Consider the following 20,254-nt stretch of genomic DNA (forward strand, 5'->3'; position numbering starts at 1 on the left):
TTTGGGGCAGAAGGAATTCTCAACATGTAAATTTAATCCAGCTTCCCTATTCAGTGTTTAAAATGGGGGAAGAGACGTGATTTGCTGAAATGCCTTCACTTCCTCATGCAGCTAACGTCCCTTCCCCCAGATTGTTTTCTGATCCTCCCCATTTGATGAGAGAACTCCTGAGAGTGGCTTTACTTACAGCTCTACAATCTTGCTGAGTTTGACTGAACAGGCCTCTCAACTTCAAGCTACCTTGTGATGCACTGAATACCACTTTGATATTTAGTTATCCGTTACGGTTAATGTACAGTAAATGTCATAGTGCTTTCTGCCTGGCTTACTTTCTTTTCCCTCCTGCATAGACTGCTCTAGAAAAACTGGAAGGAGAGTTACAGGAAGCCAATCAGAACTATCAGGCTTTGAAGAAAAGCTTCCTAGAGCTGACTGAATTCAAACATCTCCTGAAGAAAACCCAGGACTTCTTTGAGGTTGTAATTTGGGGACTATTTATTCAAGGGCCTTTTCCTCCAGAACCTCAAATTTCCATATTGACAACTGGCTGGTTTGGAATATGAATAAATTGCGCTGTTTCTGTCACATGGCTGGGCCGAGGGGGAGGGGGAGGGTTAGGGTGGCATGTGGCACTGGTCGAAATGAATGCAAAAATATTAAGGTGCTCACTAAAAAGTATGTGCCCCAAATGGCCCAGACAGAAGTGGAAGTCAGAAAAAAGCACAAGTTAGTTTGAGCAGATTTGGGATTTTGGTAGGAAGAGACTGGGGAAGCTTTTTGATGTGGCAAGGAGCACACTACCTTTTTTATTTTTGACACACATAAATCTTTATTTAAAACAGAAAAATAGATCACTCTAAGCAGTCTACCTTTTGAATTCTAACTATCTGTGGAAAATTGAAATATCATTAAAAGCAGACAAAACCATGAGGTGTGGTTTTAAGGTAGTCTAAATACATTTAAATGAAAATAGTGATTCTTTGACTTTCAGACGGAAACCAATTTAGCTGATGATTTCTTTATGGAAGACACTTCTGGTCTCCTGGAGTTAAGACCTACACCTGCATACATGAGTGGAAAGCTGGGGTTAGTGAAACTCCCTGCTCTGAAGGTTATGTGTAGATGGCTCCCTGGTCCGTAGCTCAATGCCTGGCGCGTGGTAGATTTCCCTGAGTGTTTGAGTGAATGAATGAATGGACAAATAATGACTGGCATGAGGACTCTTTCACATGACTGTAAGGCCTCCATCCAGTAATAAACCCAAGTCTAACCTGACCAGGTTGGTGGAGTTGCAGGTAGTGTTACCTTGTTTATGGTGATACTGACCTTCTTGAGTCTGAAGAGTGTGATGTGTGTATTGTCTCCACATGGGAAGGATGTAGTGATAATTGTTTAGATGGGGTTTCACAACTCTTCCCTGGCTTTGGAACGAGGCTATGGGATACATGTTTTTTTTTCCCCTTGTCTCTGAAATACTGTTTTGGTAATAAAATAGATTTGGAGTGTGAAGTTTGAGTGTAATTAGCGATGAGGTAGTTATGCAATCGTGTCTTCCACAAGTAGAGGTAATAGGATGTGATAATACCCACCAAAATGTGTGGTGATTCAAAATGGTGGGATTTCATTCAGTGTCCAAGTAAAACTGATGAAAGTGAGTTTTAGAATTCTAGTTTTTTATTCAATAGGTACTTGGGGGCCTGCTATTTGAGGCACTAGACATTGGATTTGAAATGGCAAGGAAAATATGTATGGAAAATATTTGATCAGAAGGTAATACAGAATCAATGTACATTTAAAGTAATAGGCCAGTGAAAGTAACCATTCTAAAGTTCATTTGAAAAGTTCGGATCAGAAATTATCTAGATACCTAGATGGTTGTAAAAGCAGAGATGTATAGAAATCAATATATATGTTTCAGTTTTAGTACCTTATTTGTATAAACGCATAGAGACCATTGTTGAGCATATTGAACACTTGCTCCCTTTAGCTACAATGCTATAATGAATGGTCTATCATATTTTTAATTGCAAATAAGTGAATGTATAGTATTGGGATGATTAAGGAAACCCGGACATGTCAAAGGAAACAGGAGGTCAAAAGGGACTTGGGGAAAGTTGGGGCTGGGATCCAGGGTGGCCTTGTGGCCCCTGCCCATCAGGGCTATGTCCTTACCTCCTGCTTAGAGGGAAGGTGGTCCTCCACCTTGTGGTTGCACATCTTCCTATCCTACAGGGCCTTCTCCCTGCACCCCGCTCCCTGTGCCTCAGTAATATGTCCTCTTCTGACTGCCCAGGTTCACGGCTGGTGTGGTCAACCGGGAGAGGATGGCTTCCTTTGAGAGGCTGCTGTGGCGAATTTGCCGAGGAAACATCTACTTAAAGTTCAGTGAGATGGACACAGTTCTAGAAGATCCCGTTACAGTGGGTATCTCAGGCTGCAGGAAATGTTTTCTGAAGTTTTTTGTAGCCCCACCAGAAGGGTTTCATTCTCTCAAACACTGAGTCTTTAGCTCTATGAAGCTAATATCTATTTCCTTTTTTTCTCCTTTCTTTTCTTTTTTCCTCCCCAACCCCTCCTTTTAAAAAATACCCATGAAAGGACTGAGTCTTGTTAACACCTCGTAAGTGTTCATTCCTCCAAATACCATAGCTGTACCAGTTCCTGGAAACTTAGCTATAGTAGTGCCCCATGGAATGGCAGCCGTGTCTTCATCACAAAGCACTGAGAACTGATTTAGGTCAGTGGGTCCCAAGCTCCAGTGTGCATGGGAGCATGAGATCTTGTTCAATGTATAGACAGATTCTGATTCAGTGGGTGGTGGTGCCCAGGAGCCCGAATTTCTAATCAGCTTGCAGTTAGTTGCTGGTAGTCAATGGACCACACACTTCGAATGAAGATTTTGAGGGTCCCCTTCACTGAGTGTCACACGGTTATCGCTACTAATTCCGTAGGGTATGCTTCCTCCACCCTTCCGGTTAGTATTTAAATCCACTTACTTTTTAATTCCAAGAAGCTGGGCTTATTTCTAAAAGAGTCATAATCTTGTCTAGAGTAGAGGCTAAAAAATGTAATTTTAAGTTTTATTTCATGGAAAACAACTTCATTGTTAAAACAAATACAATTTAAAATAAGAAAAAAGCACTTGTTTAAAAAAAAACCAATGCATTACCATTCTAATGTCTTTATTTTTATTTTTTTCTTGTCCTCTTTCTCTCTAGTCCATAGCCGTAGGCAGGTGTAATTTAATATGGTTGTAGTAATAGCATGGAAATCTTTTTTTTTTTTTTGCCCTTCTCTTGATTTTAGATAATATAAATGCCCACCTGTATTACTATGTGCCATTTATAAATATTATTTTAAAATTCGACATTGAATCATTACTTTTCACAATCATGTTTTGACATGGAATAGTCGTGGTGGTAGAGAGTATTTACAAAGTAAGATGACTTTAGCCTGATGACATTGAAGATCACTGAACAGATAGCATGAGATCAGAATGGATTCCTGGTTCTGGTGGATCAAGAGACAAGAAGATCTGAGAGGTTCAGCAAAGGACTAGGGGTGAACTCCATGGTTGAAGGAACCTTTGTTCCTTCAAATAATGTAAAGCAGGCAGTTCCCCAAATCCTGAAATACGCCTTCCCTGCTCCCATGAGCAACTACCAAAGAGACAGTTCGTTCTGATATTATTTTCAATTGGTGCCTCATATTTCCATTGAGTTGATGTAACATTTACTGTCTATTATTAGACACTTTATTTCCAATTTTTCTCCAGAATGTAGACACTATGATAAGCATCTTCATGCATGTGGATTTTTATTTTGAACTATTTCCATGATATGAATTCAAGGAAATAGGATTGCTGGCTTAAAGGGTGTGAGCATTTTCATGACCCTCGATAGGTCCTGACAAATGGCTTTTCAGTGGGGTCGTACCTGATTCCAAAGATACATGATACCTGAGTGGTGTGTGATGAGTGCGTTGGATTTGTTACCACTTTTCCAACAATGGGTTTCATCATTTTGCCTTTACTCCCCATCCCAAACTAAATAAGAGTAAAACAGCACATTTCTTTGCTTACAGTAAAAGTTGAACTTTTCCATATATTCTTGTGAAATGCATATTTTTTCCTTTCTTGTGAAATGTCAAACTTGGACTTTTAAATTGCATTTAATCAGGGTTCTTACGGGCATACAGTGAGTGTGTGAGTCCAACATTAGACCTGGCTCCGCCTTTGTTAAATATCAAACACCCACTCCCCCCTGAAATGTAAATGTTGTGTATGAGTTAACTCTGGTGAGCTAGGTCGGCTATTTTTATTTTAAGCCTTGCAATATCCTGGTCCCTCTCTTCTGGATGTTTTCTTAACACATCTCTTAAGCACAGGGCTTAGAGCTGAATACAAGGCTCAGCTGTGATCCAAATAGTGTAGCAAACAGCAAGGTGGTCCCTTTAAGGCTGTATCAGCCTTCCTGGGGGCCCCGCCCAGCCTGCCTCAGTGGCCTTGCCCTCAACCATCATGAGTTACGAACTTGAATCAACTGGGAGAAGTTTAAGTTTTCCAATTTTAAATTTAGAAAATTTAAAAATTTTTCTAAAAATATATTTTTTACTGTTTTGATTTTCCAGAGAGAAGGAATTAAAAAGAATATATTCATCATATTTTATCAAGGAGAGCAGCTCAGGCAGAAAATCAAGAAAATTTGTGATGGGTAAGTGGCTATATTAAGGGCTCTTTTCATCAGCAATTTAGGTCAGGATTAGGTCAGGGTGTGTGCAATACATTGAAAACAATACGTAGAACCTAGGGGAAGGCGGTCATCTAACCAAAGTGGGCAAATGATGGGTTAGCGGAAAAGGATGTGCAGAATGCTTCTTGGCAAGAACCCATGTGTGTCCTTTGAAATGTATGAAACACAGGTTTCGAGCCACCATATACCCCTGCCCAGAGCCGGCGTCGGAGCGCAGAGAGATGCTGGATGGTGTCAACATGAGGCTGGAAGATTTAATCACTGTGAGTGAGGCGTTCGGGCTGGTGACCTGAGCGGGGGCTGCCGATGGGCTACATCTGCCATTTCCTTATAAGTCCTGTCTCCCAGGGCCCTTGCTCCAAGGCTGGCTGGAATGTCTGCTATGCTCTTCTGGCTGTTGTGGCAGAAGGCTTCATAATTAGGAAGCAGCGTTCACTAAGCTCACGGTGATGATTCTGCATGTCAGTGATGCTTTGCCTGGGCTTAGAATTAACCACAGCCCTGGTCAACCTGCAGGTGCCCACCCCAGTCTGATAAAAGGAGCCTTTTATTGCCAGACTGGCCTCAGCCGCATCTGTGATGTAACTCACTAGCCAATTAAGTTGACCAGCCCGTCTTGCTGATTCTTTTTCCACGGAATTGCCCAGTTGTGTGAGCCAAGCAATTAATTCTGTCAAGACAGTGAGTCTAGTTTCACATATGAACACGCCCCCAGTTCATATCCTCTTGTCGAATCTGTCATCACCTAGGACGGCTCTCAACACATATGATTTTCTTCAATAAGCTTTGCAAGTAATCACTGAAAGGAGCTGGGCCTACATCAAATCGCCTCTCCCAGATCAGCCCTGTCCAATAGAACTCTCTGTGGTGGTGGAAATGTTATGTAACCTGCAAGTCCAGTGTGATAGCCATGGGCCACATGTGACCACTGAGCACTTGAAACGTGGCTAGTGCAACTGGGGGACGGGATTTTTATTTGTATAAAATGCGGCTGCTATATTGGTCAGCACAGTTCTAGGTCCTCAATGACTATCTTTAGAAATTAGGTGTGTGTGTTTTTCAAAACTCCTAGGCTAACAAACACCTTTATCTTCCCAGAAAAAGCTGTGTTTAATTGTTCTAATCTTCTCTGTTCCCTCTTTGTCACTTGTCAGGGAGACCATGGTTCCCTGAAGCAATTACCCTTGAAGTCTTTTCCCCCCAAATACTCTGCTGGATTTTATGAAAACTGCATGAGGAGAATGGAAGTTATGCTAAACTTATATTTCAGATGACTTGAGTAGCCCCGTGTAGAGGTTACTGAAGAGGGTTTCTGTGTTGTATCACCAGAACAAAAACTAATTCCACTAAATAAATTCTGTGGGGGCCAAATTGCCTATTCATTCCTTCATTCATTAATTCATTTGTCATTTATTGGAGAGGTTATGTATGTAAGGCATTTTGATAGGTGTATTTGTTTCCTATTGCTGCTATAACAAATTACCACAACCTGTGAGGCTTAAAACAACAGAACTTTATTCTCTCACAGTTCTGAGGTGAAAAGTCTGAAATCAAGGTGTCAGCAGAGCCAGGCTTCCTCTGAACGCACTAGGAAATGATCCTTCCTTGCCTGTTCTCCTATGGTTTGAGTGTTTGTATTGCCCCCAAATTTGAATGTCAAAAACTTAATGCCCAAGTTGATGGTGTTGGGAGGTGGGACCTTCGGGAGGTGATTAGGTCGTGAGGGTGGAGTCCTCATGGATGGGATTAGTGTCCTTCTAAAAAAGACCCCAGAGAGGTTGCTTGCCCTTTCTGCCATGTGAGGTTAGAATTTGAGGTCTGCAACCCAGAAGAGGGCCTTCACCCAACCGTGCTGGCATCCTGATCTCAGACTTCCAGCTTCCAGAACTGTGAAAACTTTCTGCTGTTAATAAGGCACCCAGTCTATGGTATTGCGTTATAGCTGCCCGAGTTGACTAAGGCGTCTTCCTAGCCTCTGGCGGTTGTCAGCAGTCCTTGATGGTCCTTGCTTTGTAGATGCATCACTCTGGTCTCTGCCTGCATCACACATATCTTCCCTGTGTACCTCCATGTCCAAATTTCTTATAAAAACTCCAGTCATACTGGAATAGCGCCCACCCTACTCCTCATTTTATGACCTCATTTTAACTCGATTACATCTGCAAAGACCCTATTTCCAAATAAGATCACATTCACAGTTACCAGGTGTTAGGACTTCAGCATATCTTCTGGGGAGGACACAATTCAATACATCGCAATAGTACTATAAGGAATTTAGAAGAAAAGGAAGAAATAGTTCTTGCCTGAGGGTTTTAACCTCTAGTGGGGGAGATAAACTGCTTGTGAGAGTTAAAGGCTGGGTGAGAGCTGCAGGCCAGAAGAGGGGGCCGGGAGCAGAGGACGCCTCCGTGGCCGATGAGCCTCCGTTGTTGCCACATTGTCCGGCATCTCCATTTGTCATTTATTGCCCCTCGTTTTGCTGTTGGTATTTTTTGCCCAGGTCATAACACAGACAGAGTCTCACCGTCAGCGCCTCCTGCAAGAAGCAGCTGCCAACTGGCACTCCTGGGTCATCAAAGTGCACAAGATGAAGGCCATCTACCACGTTCTGAACATGTGCAACATCGACGTCACCCAGCAGTGCATCATCGCCGAGATCTGGTTCCCGGTGGCAGACACCGTGCGCATCAGGAGGGCATTGGAGCAAGGCGTGGTGCGTGGCAGGTGGAGCAGGAGGGGGGATAGTCTCGTCCAGCCTGAGCAGCCTCTCTGCCAGGCGCTCAGGTCGTCAGCCTCCTGAGTCAAGCGAACCTCACCTGGTAGGATTTTCTCCTTTATCTTTGCGCCTTCGGTCCTTACCCAGCGCGTGGGCGCATGTCAGAAACTCCCGCTCTTCTCAGCGTTTGATAAACATGCAACATTTCTTTGATCTTAGCAAGTGTGTACTGGGCACTGATGTGCTGTCACTCTGCTAGTCATGCCTGTAGATACCACCTTTGTCTAGCTGGAAAGACAAATAAGCAGGCACCTGCAGTGACAGCCAGAACGCAGGGAGTGGATTGCTCCCTTGTGCCGGCCGCTGTGCTGAGCATTCAGCGCACCTTATGTAACTCTCACCACGCTCTAGGTCATCCCTCTAGGTGTTCACTGTGCCCCGGGAACTGATCTAGGGCTGTGCTGGCAGAACAAAGCCCTGCTCTGATAGACTTTCTCGAAAGGGAGATAGACAGCAGGCTTGTCTCTAACTAATGTGATTTCAGGCAGTGATGCATGGTGAACGGGAAGTAAAGCAGGGGGAAAGTGAAGGATGTGGGGAGTGAGGGGCCTGTCTGATCACCTATTCACCCCATTGGCGAAGAAGGGACCCTCTGCCCTAAATAGTGCAAGGTGGCCAAACACACGACACCTGATACTGGACAGATGAAGTTGGCCACAGTTTATTAGTCACATATACTCACAGCCCAGGGGAGGACACTGCACGTCACACAGGGCCACATGGAGGTTGCACTTGGGACCTGCACTTGGGAGCAGAATGAATCAGCAGGAGCTAGGGGAGGCAGGCTTTATAGTGACAGGAGGATAGGGGGACCCCTGTTTCCATGGGAGAATGTGATTATTAGCTTGTTTGAATGATTTTCTGGGGTGGCAGAGAGGTGAAACTCATCAGGTTGAAGCCTGGGCAGTGTGCTGTTGGTCTGGCTGCTGGGAGAACTGGCTAGGTGGGGAGCCTTTCCTGTTAAGTGGGTGGCATACCTGGTGGGAGCAGAGGAACGCATGGCTTGGCCTTTGGGGCCCTGACGCTTTAGGTCTTCCTAATACCGTTCTGGGGCTGTTGGGGAGACGGCCCCTCTGAGGAGGTGGCCCTGGAGCAGACTTTCCTGCACGTCATGGGAAGATGAGGCAGGGTGGGAGGAAGAGCTCTCGGGCTGAAGGGTCTGAAGGGACCCAACCTGGAGGTCGGGTTGGATGAGGAGATAGGAGCTATCTTTATCCCCTCTGTACAGATGAGGAAACTGAGGCACAGAGAGTGGAATTAACTTGACCCCGGTCCTGTAGCCAGGAGGTAGGATTTGAATGTCCCCACATTGTGGTCCAATAACTACCCAAATGGGGCACTTATACAGAGCGTTTCACCCAGACTGGGAGGGGCAGCTGCTTCCCGGAGGAATGCACGAGCTGAGCCGTGGAAGGGTGGTCAGTAAGCAGGTGGAGAGAGGTGGGGTGGCCAGTGGTTGGAGCTAGGGCGCAGCAAGTTTAAAGAATTCGAACAAGGTCGGGGAGAGGCTGCAGGGCAGGTGCTGGTGGATGGACTCTATAGTGGTGTACCTTCCTGTGCCGGAGTGACATGGTCCAGTTTGTGTTTTAGAAACATTTCACTGCCATGTGGGGCAGACAGCCGGGCTGTGGGAGAGGGCTGCCCTAACGCAGGGGTCTGAACCCAACAGTGACATCCTGTAATCGTGACGGGGCCAGACTCCTACAGGGCTACTTAGGACCATTTCTACAGCATCTCCAGTCCTCTGAGATAACTACTTCCCGAGATCGGAGTAGAGGACCTGTGTGGATAGGAGGTGAGGAGAGAAGTGGAAGGGGGTGGCTATCATTATCATCATCACATAAGCCAAAGACACTTACTCCATGCCAGGCATTGTGTCAGCTCCTGGAGGGCATGTTTAGAAAAAAGGAGGAAGCCACAGTCCTTGCCCTCAAGGAGATCATAATCACACATATGAAAAGGCATATAAAAATGGAGTGAGGATCCCCTCGACTTGCTGTGTGACCTTGGGGAAGTTACTTGATCTCTCGGCACCTTAGTTTCCTCATCTGTAGAGTGAGGCTTGTGGTGATAGCTACGTCATCGAGTTGTTAGGAGGATGGCTGAGCGCTCATTTAGTTGGTGCTAAGTTGTACTGAGTGTTCGGGTGGTAAGCACTGCTGGAGTTTGGAGTGACCAGAAGGTTCCTGGGGGGTGAGCTGGAGAGTTGTTAATACTTGGAGAAGGGAAGAAGAGAGAAGCCTAGTGTGGAGCTGGCTGATTTCCATGGAGAAGTAGTGCGTGAAGGTGTGAATAGAGGATTAAGTCAATGTTGTAAAGAAGTCTGGATTATAAAACCAAAGAGATTTGATTTCATTCTTTAGGTAATAGGAAGCCTTTGAAGATTTTTGAGTAGGAGGGTAACATGACTAAAGTAGTGCTTTTTGTTTATTTTGTTTTATTAAAAGAAGGATTGTGCAGTCTGGAGTAGGCACTAAATGGAAGGGAAAGAGACTGGAGTCCAGTGGTGAGGCTCGGAGCCAGGCTGGTGGCTGTGGGAATGGGAAGAGGAGGGACTTAAAGGGGACAATTAGCAAGATTTGGTGATTAATTGAATCAAGAGACGGGACAAGTCTCATGATTCCAAAGTTTCTGGACTCTGGAGACTGGAGATTACTGAGAGGTTGGGGGAGGACCTGGCTTTGGGGTAAGTTGGTGAGTTCAGTTTTAGGCTCCTGGATTTTTGTGGGGTTGCTGAGACATGAGTGTTTGAAAGCCTAGGCAGGCAATTAAAAGAGAATTGAAATTTCGGAGAGGGTCAGGGCCATTGGGAATATAGGAACAGAATTAGGAAAGTGAAGGAACTCTTGAGAGAGTAAGTAGGAAGGAAGGAAGGAAGGGTAGAGGGCTCAGAACTGTGCATAACATTTGCAGGAACAGGAGGGTGGAAATTGCCAGAGAATCAGGAGGAACTCTACTCTCTTGACAACTCTCCTGTAAGAGAAATTAACTAAGTACTAACTTCACAGATGAGATCATGAGTCTCAGAGAGGTCAAAAAATTGTCCCAAGTTCACCCAGTAAGTGATGGCAGGAGTTGGGCTGGGACGCACGTGCTGACACCTAGCCTATGGCTCTCTTCCTTACGTCTTCTTATATGTTCTTTTTGCAGGAACTAAGTGGCTCCGCCATGGTCCCCATCATGACAGCAGTGCAATCTAAAAGAGCTCCTCCCACGTTTAACAGGACCAATAAATTCACAGCTGGCTTCCAGAATATTGTAGATGCATATGGTGTAGGCAGTTACCGGGAGATGAACCCAGGTAAAGGGACCGATGTACTGCACAACTAGGCAGCTTGAAACTGAAAACTGGATAAGATTTACCCCTACGGTGGCCTTGGCAGTTAATCACTTTGAACGGTGGCATTCCTAAAATCTTATTTGGTTTCCTAATGCCCTGCCTTGTCTTTTGCAAATGGTGATTAGTGAAAGATTTGCTCTTTGTCAAGATTTCACCTGTTCTCCCTTAAACCGTAGATGTATCAGGCAGCCAAATTCAGTTCTTGTTTCCTTGCTGATTCAGTGAGGGTCATCTGTAGGCATCTGCACAGTCCCATAGCTGTTGTGTGGGAGAGATGGAGATGGACGTAGACAGGACTTGTAGTCAGAAGACTGGAGTCACAAGCTGTGTCACTAAGTTCATTTGTAAAATAAAGGGGATTTGTAAAATAGACCAGATGTCCTTAAGCCAAGCAGTTTATGGTGCTGTTCTTCTCCAGCCTGAGTCCCAATCTAATTTGTGACCCATACTGTAGGGTCCCCAGCAGGTTGAGGGTCCTGTGAGTACCTGCTGGAGGTGTGTGGTGCATGGAATGGTGGAGAAACAGGCAAAAGATGGTGGTAGAAAGAGTGTAGAAAGCACTTAGAGATAGGAAACTGGTTTAAAATCCCATCAAGCTCTGTGATCATGGGGAAAGTCACTTAGCTGCTCCAAAACTCAGCTCATCTTTAAAGTGGGGAATAATAATACTTACTCATTGAGGAGCTAATGTATGGGGGAGCTAAGTGAGTGTCAGGGGTGGGGATGGTGAGAGAAGACAGAATCAGAAAGACACAAGGAACCAGCTTGTAGATCGTGGAGCGTGGTAGAGAAATCTTTGATGTGGGGCCCAAAGAATGTTGGGAGGACTCAGGCTGTTGTGGGTCTCACCTCTACAGCTCCCTACACCATCATCACTTTCCCCTTCCTGTTCGCTGTGATGTTTGGAGACTGTGGTCACGGAATTGTGATGCTCCTGGCAGCCCTTTGGATGGTCCTTAATGAGAGACGCTTGCTGTCCCAGAAGACGACCAATGAGGTGAGTGTTCATGAAGTGTCTCGCCTCGTTTCTTGGAGGTTATAAGTAGAATATTAAAAATGTGTATATTGTTTTCACCATGCAAATAACATGTTGTTATAAAAAGTAAGAGAAAGATGGAAAGTAAAAAAGGACCAGAGTTCAACATAAAAACTCCTGGCCAAAGGTAAATCCTTTGGATGGTTTGGTGCAGTAGCATCTTTGTTTTTTGTACATTACTTGACAAGGCATTGATCTTTTCCTGTACTTTTTTTTCTTAACATTGATTTTTTTTAAAATTAATTAATTAATTAATTAATTTATGGCTGTGTTGGGTCTTCGTTTCTGCGCGAGGGCTTTCCTCTAGTTGCGGCAAGCGGGGTCCACTCTTCATCGCGGTACGCGGGCCTCTCACTATCGCGGCCTCTCTTGTTGCGGAGCACAGGCTCCAGACGCGCAGGCTCAGTAATTGTGGCTCACGGGCCCAGCCGCTCCGCGGCATGTGGGATCTTCCCAGACCAGGACTCGAACCCGTTAACACTGATTTTTTTCCTTTGATTATAAAAGCAATATATGTTCACTGTAAAAATTGGGAAAATACAATAATCTAACTACCTAGAGAAAATCACAATTAATGTTTTTTTTCTTGTGCTTATACACAGGTATATAATTTTCTAAAATTGGGATGAAATAGTGCATACTACTTTGTAGCTTCCTTTTTTTTTCACTCAAAATATCACAAATATTTTTTTACGGCAGAGCACTTCTCCTACGATCAGCCCATGATCAGCATTCTTATGAAATGCTGAGAAATCCTGAATATCGGGTCTTCACTTGCACACTTGCAGTTTCCACATTTTCTGTGAAGTCCCTTCATAGCGTTGTGAATGTTGAGACAACTCAAGTCTGCATTGTTTCAAAGTTAATCAGTTAACGTCACTTTATGTCCACTGTAATACATTTTATAAACTGGAAACATGCTTTTCACTCTGTTCTGAATTTTAAGAATATCTGCAATCTTTAATACAAGTTGACTTAAGTTGAGCTAGTTCAATGATGTCATAGCAAGTCAGTCATAAGCAGGGTTAGTGGGAGAATAAACCTGTGACCAATAGAGTTTTCCATGACAAGCATCTTAACAGCTGTGCTTTCCTATAATAAATATTTAAAGTCTCCAATGGGCACTTCAGCAGTTCTGAGAACGGCTGATACACATCATCCAGTCCTACGGAAAACGCTTTACTCTTCTTGGTGGATGTGCTTAGACAGAGACTCACTGTTATAACAAGACCCGAAATGAGTGTAGACTTCACTTGCTGTAAAACTTAGCAGCATAGGAGGCAGGTCCCAGAAGCACTTGAGGCAGCCGCCACCCACTTTCAAGTCCCTTCTGTTATAAGGGAGGCCTCAGCTTCTTCTTCAGTTACGTTTTCTAACCAAGGCTGAATTAAAGAATATGAAGCTTTGGAGGGCTTCCCTGGTGGCACAGTGGTTGAGAATCTGCCTGCTAATGCAGGGGACATGGGTTCGAGCCCTGGTCTGGGAGGATCCCACATGCCGCGGAGCAACTAGGCCCGTGAGCCACAACTACTAAGCCTGCGCGTCTGTAGCCTGTGCTCCGCAACAAGAGAGGCCGCGATAATGAGAGGCCCGCGCACCGTGATGACAAGTGGCCCCTGCTTGCCGTAACTAGAGAAAGCCCTTGCACGGAAACGAAGACCCAACACAGCCAAAAATAAATTAATAAATAAATTAATTAATTAAAAAAAAACAATATGAAGCTTATAGGGCTTTGTTTCCACAGTAACAGCTACCATTCTAGGACTTTTCTGAATCACCCGTAGAAGCTCAGGAAAATCAGGATGTGTGTGCCCTGTCTGTTTGGATCACTTTGGTGCCTGCCTGGTCGCATGGCCCCTCTGTGTGGGACGCCCGTGTGCCTTACAGTGGCTGTCCCAGTGGTGCTGGAGGCATCCTGTAGCACACGTCCCCGGGGTCTGGTTCAGAGCCCACTGACAATCGCCCTCTGTCTCCCTGGGGCCAGATTTGGAACACCTTCTTCCACGGGCGCTACCTCATCCTCCTCATGGGCATCTTCTCCATCTACACGGGCTTGATTTACAACGACTGCTTCTCCAAGTCTTTCAACATCTTCGGTTCTTCTTGGAGCGTCCAACCCATGTTCAGAAATGGCACATGGAAGTAAGTTGGGACAGAACTGGGTCACTCAGTGGCCATCCAGGTGGCCTCAGTGATGGTTCTCGTGGCCAGGGGATTCTACGCCTGGCTCTGCTCAGAGGTGCGCCCACCACTTCAACAAATAATTTGATTTTATCTATTGAGTGTGAGACCTTGTACCACTTCCTCAGTAACTGCGCAGGTAACTGTAACGCATGGAAAGAGTTTTTAAAACCTCAGCTGAATTAAGTAGGTATCCTGGAGTGCGTCCCATGTGCCAGGCACTGTTGCAAAAATAACGGTGGAGCAGGTATAAACTGGGCATCCAAGTAGCAGTTGTGGAAGTGAGGCTTCCGGGAGAAGGAGGTGGCGTTTGAAACATACCTCGCTTGGCAGGGAATCGGGGATAGAGTGAAATTATGCAGCCACATACTTCGGACAGAAGGCTTGGCTTTAAGAAAGGCTGATGCAGGTTTGAACTATATATAAGTGATTGGTTTCCTGTGTTCAAAGCCCCGGACTCACCAGAAAGGCATTTTTTTTTGACTGCTCAGAGCAGCTTGATTGAATGTTGAAAGCAAAGGAGGAGATGGTTAGTTTTGCGCTACTGTACTTGTTCCCTGTACTTGTGGGTGACGGGGTGAGGAAGGCAGAGGGTAGGGTGTGCTGGCTGGGGAGGAGGAGTTTGGGCTGCAGGAAAGAGAGACCTGGAAGCTCTCTGCGTGCCCCCCCCCCCAGCCACACCTTCCGCAGGCGTCCCCAGTTATTACGCGGTGTATCAGACACACAGTCATCAGGATGGAGACAGCGCTTCGGAATGGACACTTTTATAGGGAGGGAGAAAGATTTTCGAGTTTGAGGGGTGGGTCAGTGTGATGAATTGGGGGAGAAGAGGAGGGCAGTGGAGGAGCAGGGGCTTCGAGGGACACACGTGGGAATGTTGACTCCCTTGGGATCTTTGGGGCACCTTCGGCCGCCTGCCTCACACACTCGAGACAGCCACAGTGGTTTCTGGGTTACTTTGCGAGGCCTAATGTCCCAGGTGACGTTCCCTCATGTCCGCCCACTCAGCTGCTTCAGGGCAGCTTCAGGTTTCTCTGTCTCTTTCTGGAACATCCAGTGGGAAGTGTGACAGGAGAGCACTGTGAGAAACAGGAGGCGGAGATGTGTAACCGTATCTGCAACCTTGCTTCCATCTTTTCTCTCTCAAGCATGGTAGGACTTTCTACTTAAGGCACGTCAGGGGTCTTATCTGCTCACCAAAATCTGCACCACACATCGTAAGTGGGGGGAGAGAATACACCGTCCGTCTCATCTGAGGATTTCTCAGTTAGGAAAGATTCAACGCAGGGTTCCTTTCAACGTGAATGTTCCTAAGTGCATTTGGGGGCTTGGTGCTGACTGAAGGCCCAGGCGGGCTCAGGGGCTATCATAGTACAGGTGGGTGTGTCACAGAGACTCCGTGCATCTCCTTTTAGTCCCTTTGCTGGGTCCAAGTGCCCTGTAGTAGAGGACAGGAATGTTGAACAATAAATAAGTAAATAAAAATGAAGAAGAAAACATTTTGCAGGACTACAATTACAGATGGCTATGTCTATGGGGTTTTGTTTGTTTTTTCTCTGCAATGAGTATCCTAAAGAGATGCCTAGAGGAACAAAACTTTCATAACATTTGGAGAGAAATTACTGAGTTTTGCTCTTCAGCTTTAAACTCATAAGCACAGTGATGGATCCCGAAACGTGTTAAATCAGCATAACTTCAGCAAACTATTTACACAGAATTTCATTTGCCCTGGAGTGTGACGGAAAAGTCCGAGTCAACTGGTTTGCTGTCACTCTGCAAACGTGGGTTGGAATATTGTTCTTTTGTGTGCACGTAAATTACCCTGGCCCCAATTCCAGGCTGTGGAGGCCAAGCCTAGTCGGAGAGACCCCAAGCTCGGCCCCACGCCCAAGCATGGATGGTATGAAGCAGACCCTCTTCAGCAGGGAGGCGAAAGGAAATCGTAGGCATCCATCAGAGTGGCAAAGGGCACAGAGGGCTGATTTTGTCACTGGCCACAAGCTGGGTCCTGGGCCTGCTTTCCCTGACAATGGGCTAGAGACACTGTCACACCATCCTTCAGCCACAGACCACAAGAATCACGTGTGTTGCCACCAAAATTGGGTTGATAGACTCAGTGAGGGAGATGGTGCCCTCTGGGGATGGTGGGCATCTCAGTAAGAGGGTGTTAGGGGCTTCCCTGGTGGCGCAGTGGTTGAGAATCTGCCTGCTAATGCAGGGGACACGGGTTCGAGCCCTGGTCTGGGAAGATCCCACATGCCACGGAGCAGCTGGGCCCGTGAGCCACAACTACTGAGCCTGTGCATCTGGAGCCTGTGCCCCGCAACGGGAGGGGCCGCGATAGTGAAAGGCCCACGCACTGCGATGAAGAGCGGCCCCCGCACCGCGATGAAGAGTGGCCCCCACTTGCCGCAACTAGAGAAAGCCCTCGCACGAACCAATGACTCAACACAGCCAAAAAAAAAAAAGAGGGTGTTAGAAGGGCTTGGAGGATTTGGCCTCTGGGAGGATAAGGGGAATGTTGGTCATTTTTGTGGTTTGGACAACGTCCTTATTTTGAACTGTCCATATTTTGATATCAGATATGATTGTGGGGTGGTCTTGTTTTTGTCTTGATTCATGATGGTCACAGGGTGGCCTTGTCTGATGTTGTTCTGTGACACAGATACTATGGCTTAACTGTGGGCGCCAGGCCAGTTCCCTCTTTTTTCTTTGTTGACACACAAACACATCTCTGATCATCAGATCCAACCATTTGCACTGAGGCGTGCTGTTAGGACAGGGGTCTAGGTCTGAGATGGCCGGTCAGGGCCAGCTGTTTACACTGTCCCTGAGGGCCTGGTCAGCATAATCAGGCTTCCTAATTTACCCTGTGCTACCAAATACCCACCACACCCCAGCTGCAGGGGGGACGGAGTGTATTTCTAGGCAGCCTGTCCGCGTTGCCAGCGTTCTGTTCTTCATCCTTTCAAATACTCATCCTTGGGCCCCTCCATAGATGTGTGCTCTTAAAAAAAAAAAAAATTAAGCCCTAATGTTCTTGACCCCTTCAAGTTTGCACAGATGGTAAGAAATTCCTGCCCATTGACATTTGTGCTTCCGGGTGAGAATGGGACACAGATTTAAAGGCAGTTAATGGACCACAGCTTTCAGGGGCTGAGTTTCCCAGAGGTCAGGGGCCATGTGTGAAAGCCAGTTCACTCCTCCAGGATCAGTTCTCGTGCTCCCAGGGGAGATTTCCCAGGCTGGTCCCAGGGCTGGGTTTTATTTCCTCTATGCTCCTGTCACCCTTGCCCCCTGCCTCTTTTCTGATGTAATATAACTTTTTCTTTACTATACCCAGTCAGGCTGAGAGCCCTTTGGAAACTCAGACTGTGACCTCCTTGGGGGTCAGATGGTAATTTCTGTAGCTCAGTACCTAGGGTAATACTCAGCACATAGTAGGTATTCAATACCCATTTATGGATTGAATGAACCAATTGGTGAGTCGCACCAATAGTTAGGCTTTGATTGGCTTGCAAGTGGATGACTGATGGTACTATAGTATTTTTCCTACCTCTAGTTGATCATTGGTTTGGTTTTGTTTTTCCTTTCTCCCTCTGTAGTACACAAGTAATGGAAACAAATCCGCATTTACAGCTGGACCCAGCCGTTCCGGGAGTTTACTCTGGAAATCCATACCCTTTTGGGATTGATCCGGTAATAATGTCTTCTGAGATTAAATATTTATTATGTAAAATGTCTTGCTGAGGAGATCTCTGTGTGGAGGGGACGAAAGTGCCAGAACCTGTCAAATCCACCAACTTGTACTGAGATAGAATAGCATGTCCTGGAGGTTTTTGTGACACACTGCACTGGATTCAAGTAAATGTCCTACCTGCACCCTTTACCCAGCCCCTGGGTCATTTTCCATGCAATTTCCCAAACATCTGCCTCTTTCTTCTCAGTTATACCCCTGGTGGTTTACAATTGCTTCTTTAAAAGGCCCTTGGTTGCTTGGAAAGTATGCATATTAGATAAGCAATTTAGCATCCTAACCAAGTTCCCAACTTTGGCGTTTTCTTGCAGTGATTAACATCTCTCTTTTTCCTAGGAAAGTGTGGATTTGCTTTTATATTTGCTTTATTTTATTGCATAGAATTATACAAGTTTTAAAAAGTGTGTTAACTTTAATGGTTTGTTATATCTACCTCAATTGGATTTGCGCCAAACAAACAAAGGTGCTTCTTCGCCCAGCCTGCCAGGTACAAAGGGGTGTCAAGAAGACACACATCCCTATTTGGGTAAAACCCCTCACACGATGGCTTAGCACCATATTGCCACCAGGTGGCGGCCTTGTGCTCCAAATGAGCACAAGGGTCTGGAACTGAACTTGGCAGATGGGATTCCTAAAAGTTTCCTCTACGCTCATTTTGTTGGAAGAGAACCTGAGACCACAGTTTTACTTGCTGACAGTTGAGAGTAATATAGCACTGGCCCTAAAATTGGTCCTCTGGTCTCTCCTATCTTGTGGATCATCTCCTCTTCAGTTTTCCTGTTCCTCCCACTTGCTGCCCACCTCCTGTCCCTTATAAAAACAGCAAGCATCACCCAGGATTGGTTTATACTTGCCATCCAGGGGCACTTGCATTCTAAGTTTTATCAAAAGAGGTGAAGTCCTTGAAGTCCTGTTTGTAAGCAGCAAAGTGCTAAAAATAAATGCAAGTTGTTATTTTTTGTAGACTGGAAGGCTTTATTTTCAGTCCAAGGAATTTCATGATTAGCAAACAGGCAGCGGAGGAGTATTAGAGGGGAGTGATTTTTAGGGTCTGGTTGACCTTCCTTTCCTTTGAATCTCATTGCTCCTACTGTCCTGTCTCTTCTCTTCACAGCCCCCATGTAATGCATCGGCAAATCCCGTCTACCCAATTTTGCTCCTCATGGACAAAGGGAGGGTAGCAAATTTGACGATTCAGAATTGAGTGGTCCAGTCTTTACTCTGTGTGCAATTTTGTCATCTGCCCACTAGTTAGAAAAGAAAAATGTGAGGGTGAAAGGGAAGGTGGGGTGTTGAAAATAATTCATTTTTTCCTAGTAACATTTAGATTTTTAAAGATTTTTGGTCTTTTTAAATATTATAAAATAATAATATATATGATTAAAAACCCATATAATGGGCTTCCCTGGTGGCGCAGTGGTTGAGAATCTGCCTGCTAATGCAGGGGACACAGGTTCGAGCCCTGGTCTGGGAAGATCCCACATGCCACGGAGCAGCTGGGCCCGTGAGCCACAACTACTGAGCCTGCGCGTCTGGAGCCTGTGCCCCGCAACGGGAGGGGCCGCGATAGTGAGAGGCCCGCGCACCGCGATGAAGAGCGGTCCCTGCACCGCGATGAAGAGTGGCCCCCACTTGCCGTAACTAGAGAAAGCCCTCGCACGAACCGAAGACCCAACACAGCCAAAAATAAAGAAATAAATAAAGTAGCTATAAAATTAAAAAAAAAAAAAAAAGATGGGTAGAGGGAAAAGATTTAAAAAAAAAAACAAAAACCCATCTAAAAAAAAAAAAAAACCCATATAATACAAAAATTATTAAAAAATAAAAAGATAAAGCAGAAACTAACACACCATTGTAAAGCAATTATACTCCAATAAAGATGTTAAACAAAAATAAAAAAATAAAAAGAAAGAGTTGCCTTTCTTACCTTTCCTCTTCCTGCAATCTGATTCTCCAGAGATAATCTCTTTAATAGAACATTTCTGTGCTTATATTAGCACTTATATATATTAATGAAGGGTTTGATTTTTATATAATGTAAATTTCTACAGCTGCATTTATTAACGCTTTTGAGCATCTATTTGTGAATCAGATCACAAAATATTCGGGCATCAGAGCTGAGGGGGCTTTCTAAAGGCGTCTGTAAATATTTTATAATAAATGAACATTACACAATGGTTACAAGCCCATGATTTAGAATCAGATAGGCTGTGTTTAAATCTTGGCTTTTCTATTTACTTGCTATGTGATTTTGAGCAAATTATCATCTCTGGGTCTGTGTTTCCTCATCTGTAAAATGGGTATAATAATAGCCCTCATAGAATTGCTCAGAAGAGTAAATGAATTTTATAGGTAAAACACCCAGAAGAGTCTGGTGCATAAACAGAGTAAATGCTCCATTTGCTGTTATATT

At 45.2% G+C, this 20,254-nt stretch overlaps 1 protein-coding gene across 10 annotated transcripts in view; it reads left to right on the plus strand.

The window, feature by feature from the left end:
• ATP6V0A4 (ATPase H+ transporting V0 subunit a4) overlaps positions 1–20,254 on the plus strand; it is a 73,294-nt gene that overhangs the window by 33,962 nt on the left and 19,078 nt on the right. For all 10 annotated transcript variants that reach the window (XM_007177087.3, XM_007177082.2, XM_007177079.2 and 7 more), the window contains 10 exons: positions 351–476; positions 992–1,086; positions 2,294–2,420; positions 4,630–4,712; positions 4,921–5,014; positions 7,252–7,464; positions 10,678–10,828; positions 11,725–11,864; positions 13,888–14,045; positions 17,690–17,783. In XM_007177087.3, the coding sequence (XP_007177149.1) occupies positions 351–476; positions 992–1,086; positions 2,294–2,420; positions 4,630–4,712; positions 4,921–5,014; positions 7,252–7,464; positions 10,678–10,828; positions 11,725–11,864; positions 13,888–14,045; positions 17,690–17,783 (1,281 nt within the window). The remainder of the gene's footprint in view (positions 1–350; positions 477–991; positions 1,087–2,293; positions 2,421–4,629; positions 4,713–4,920; positions 5,015–7,251; positions 7,465–10,677; positions 10,829–11,724; positions 11,865–13,887; positions 14,046–17,689; positions 17,784–20,254) is intronic.

Source organism: Balaenoptera acutorostrata, chromosome 7 (genome assembly GCF_949987535.1).
Source record: "Balaenoptera acutorostrata chromosome 7, mBalAcu1.1, whole genome shotgun sequence".
Lineage (NCBI taxonomy): Eukaryota > Metazoa > Chordata > Mammalia > Artiodactyla > Balaenopteridae > Balaenoptera > Balaenoptera acutorostrata.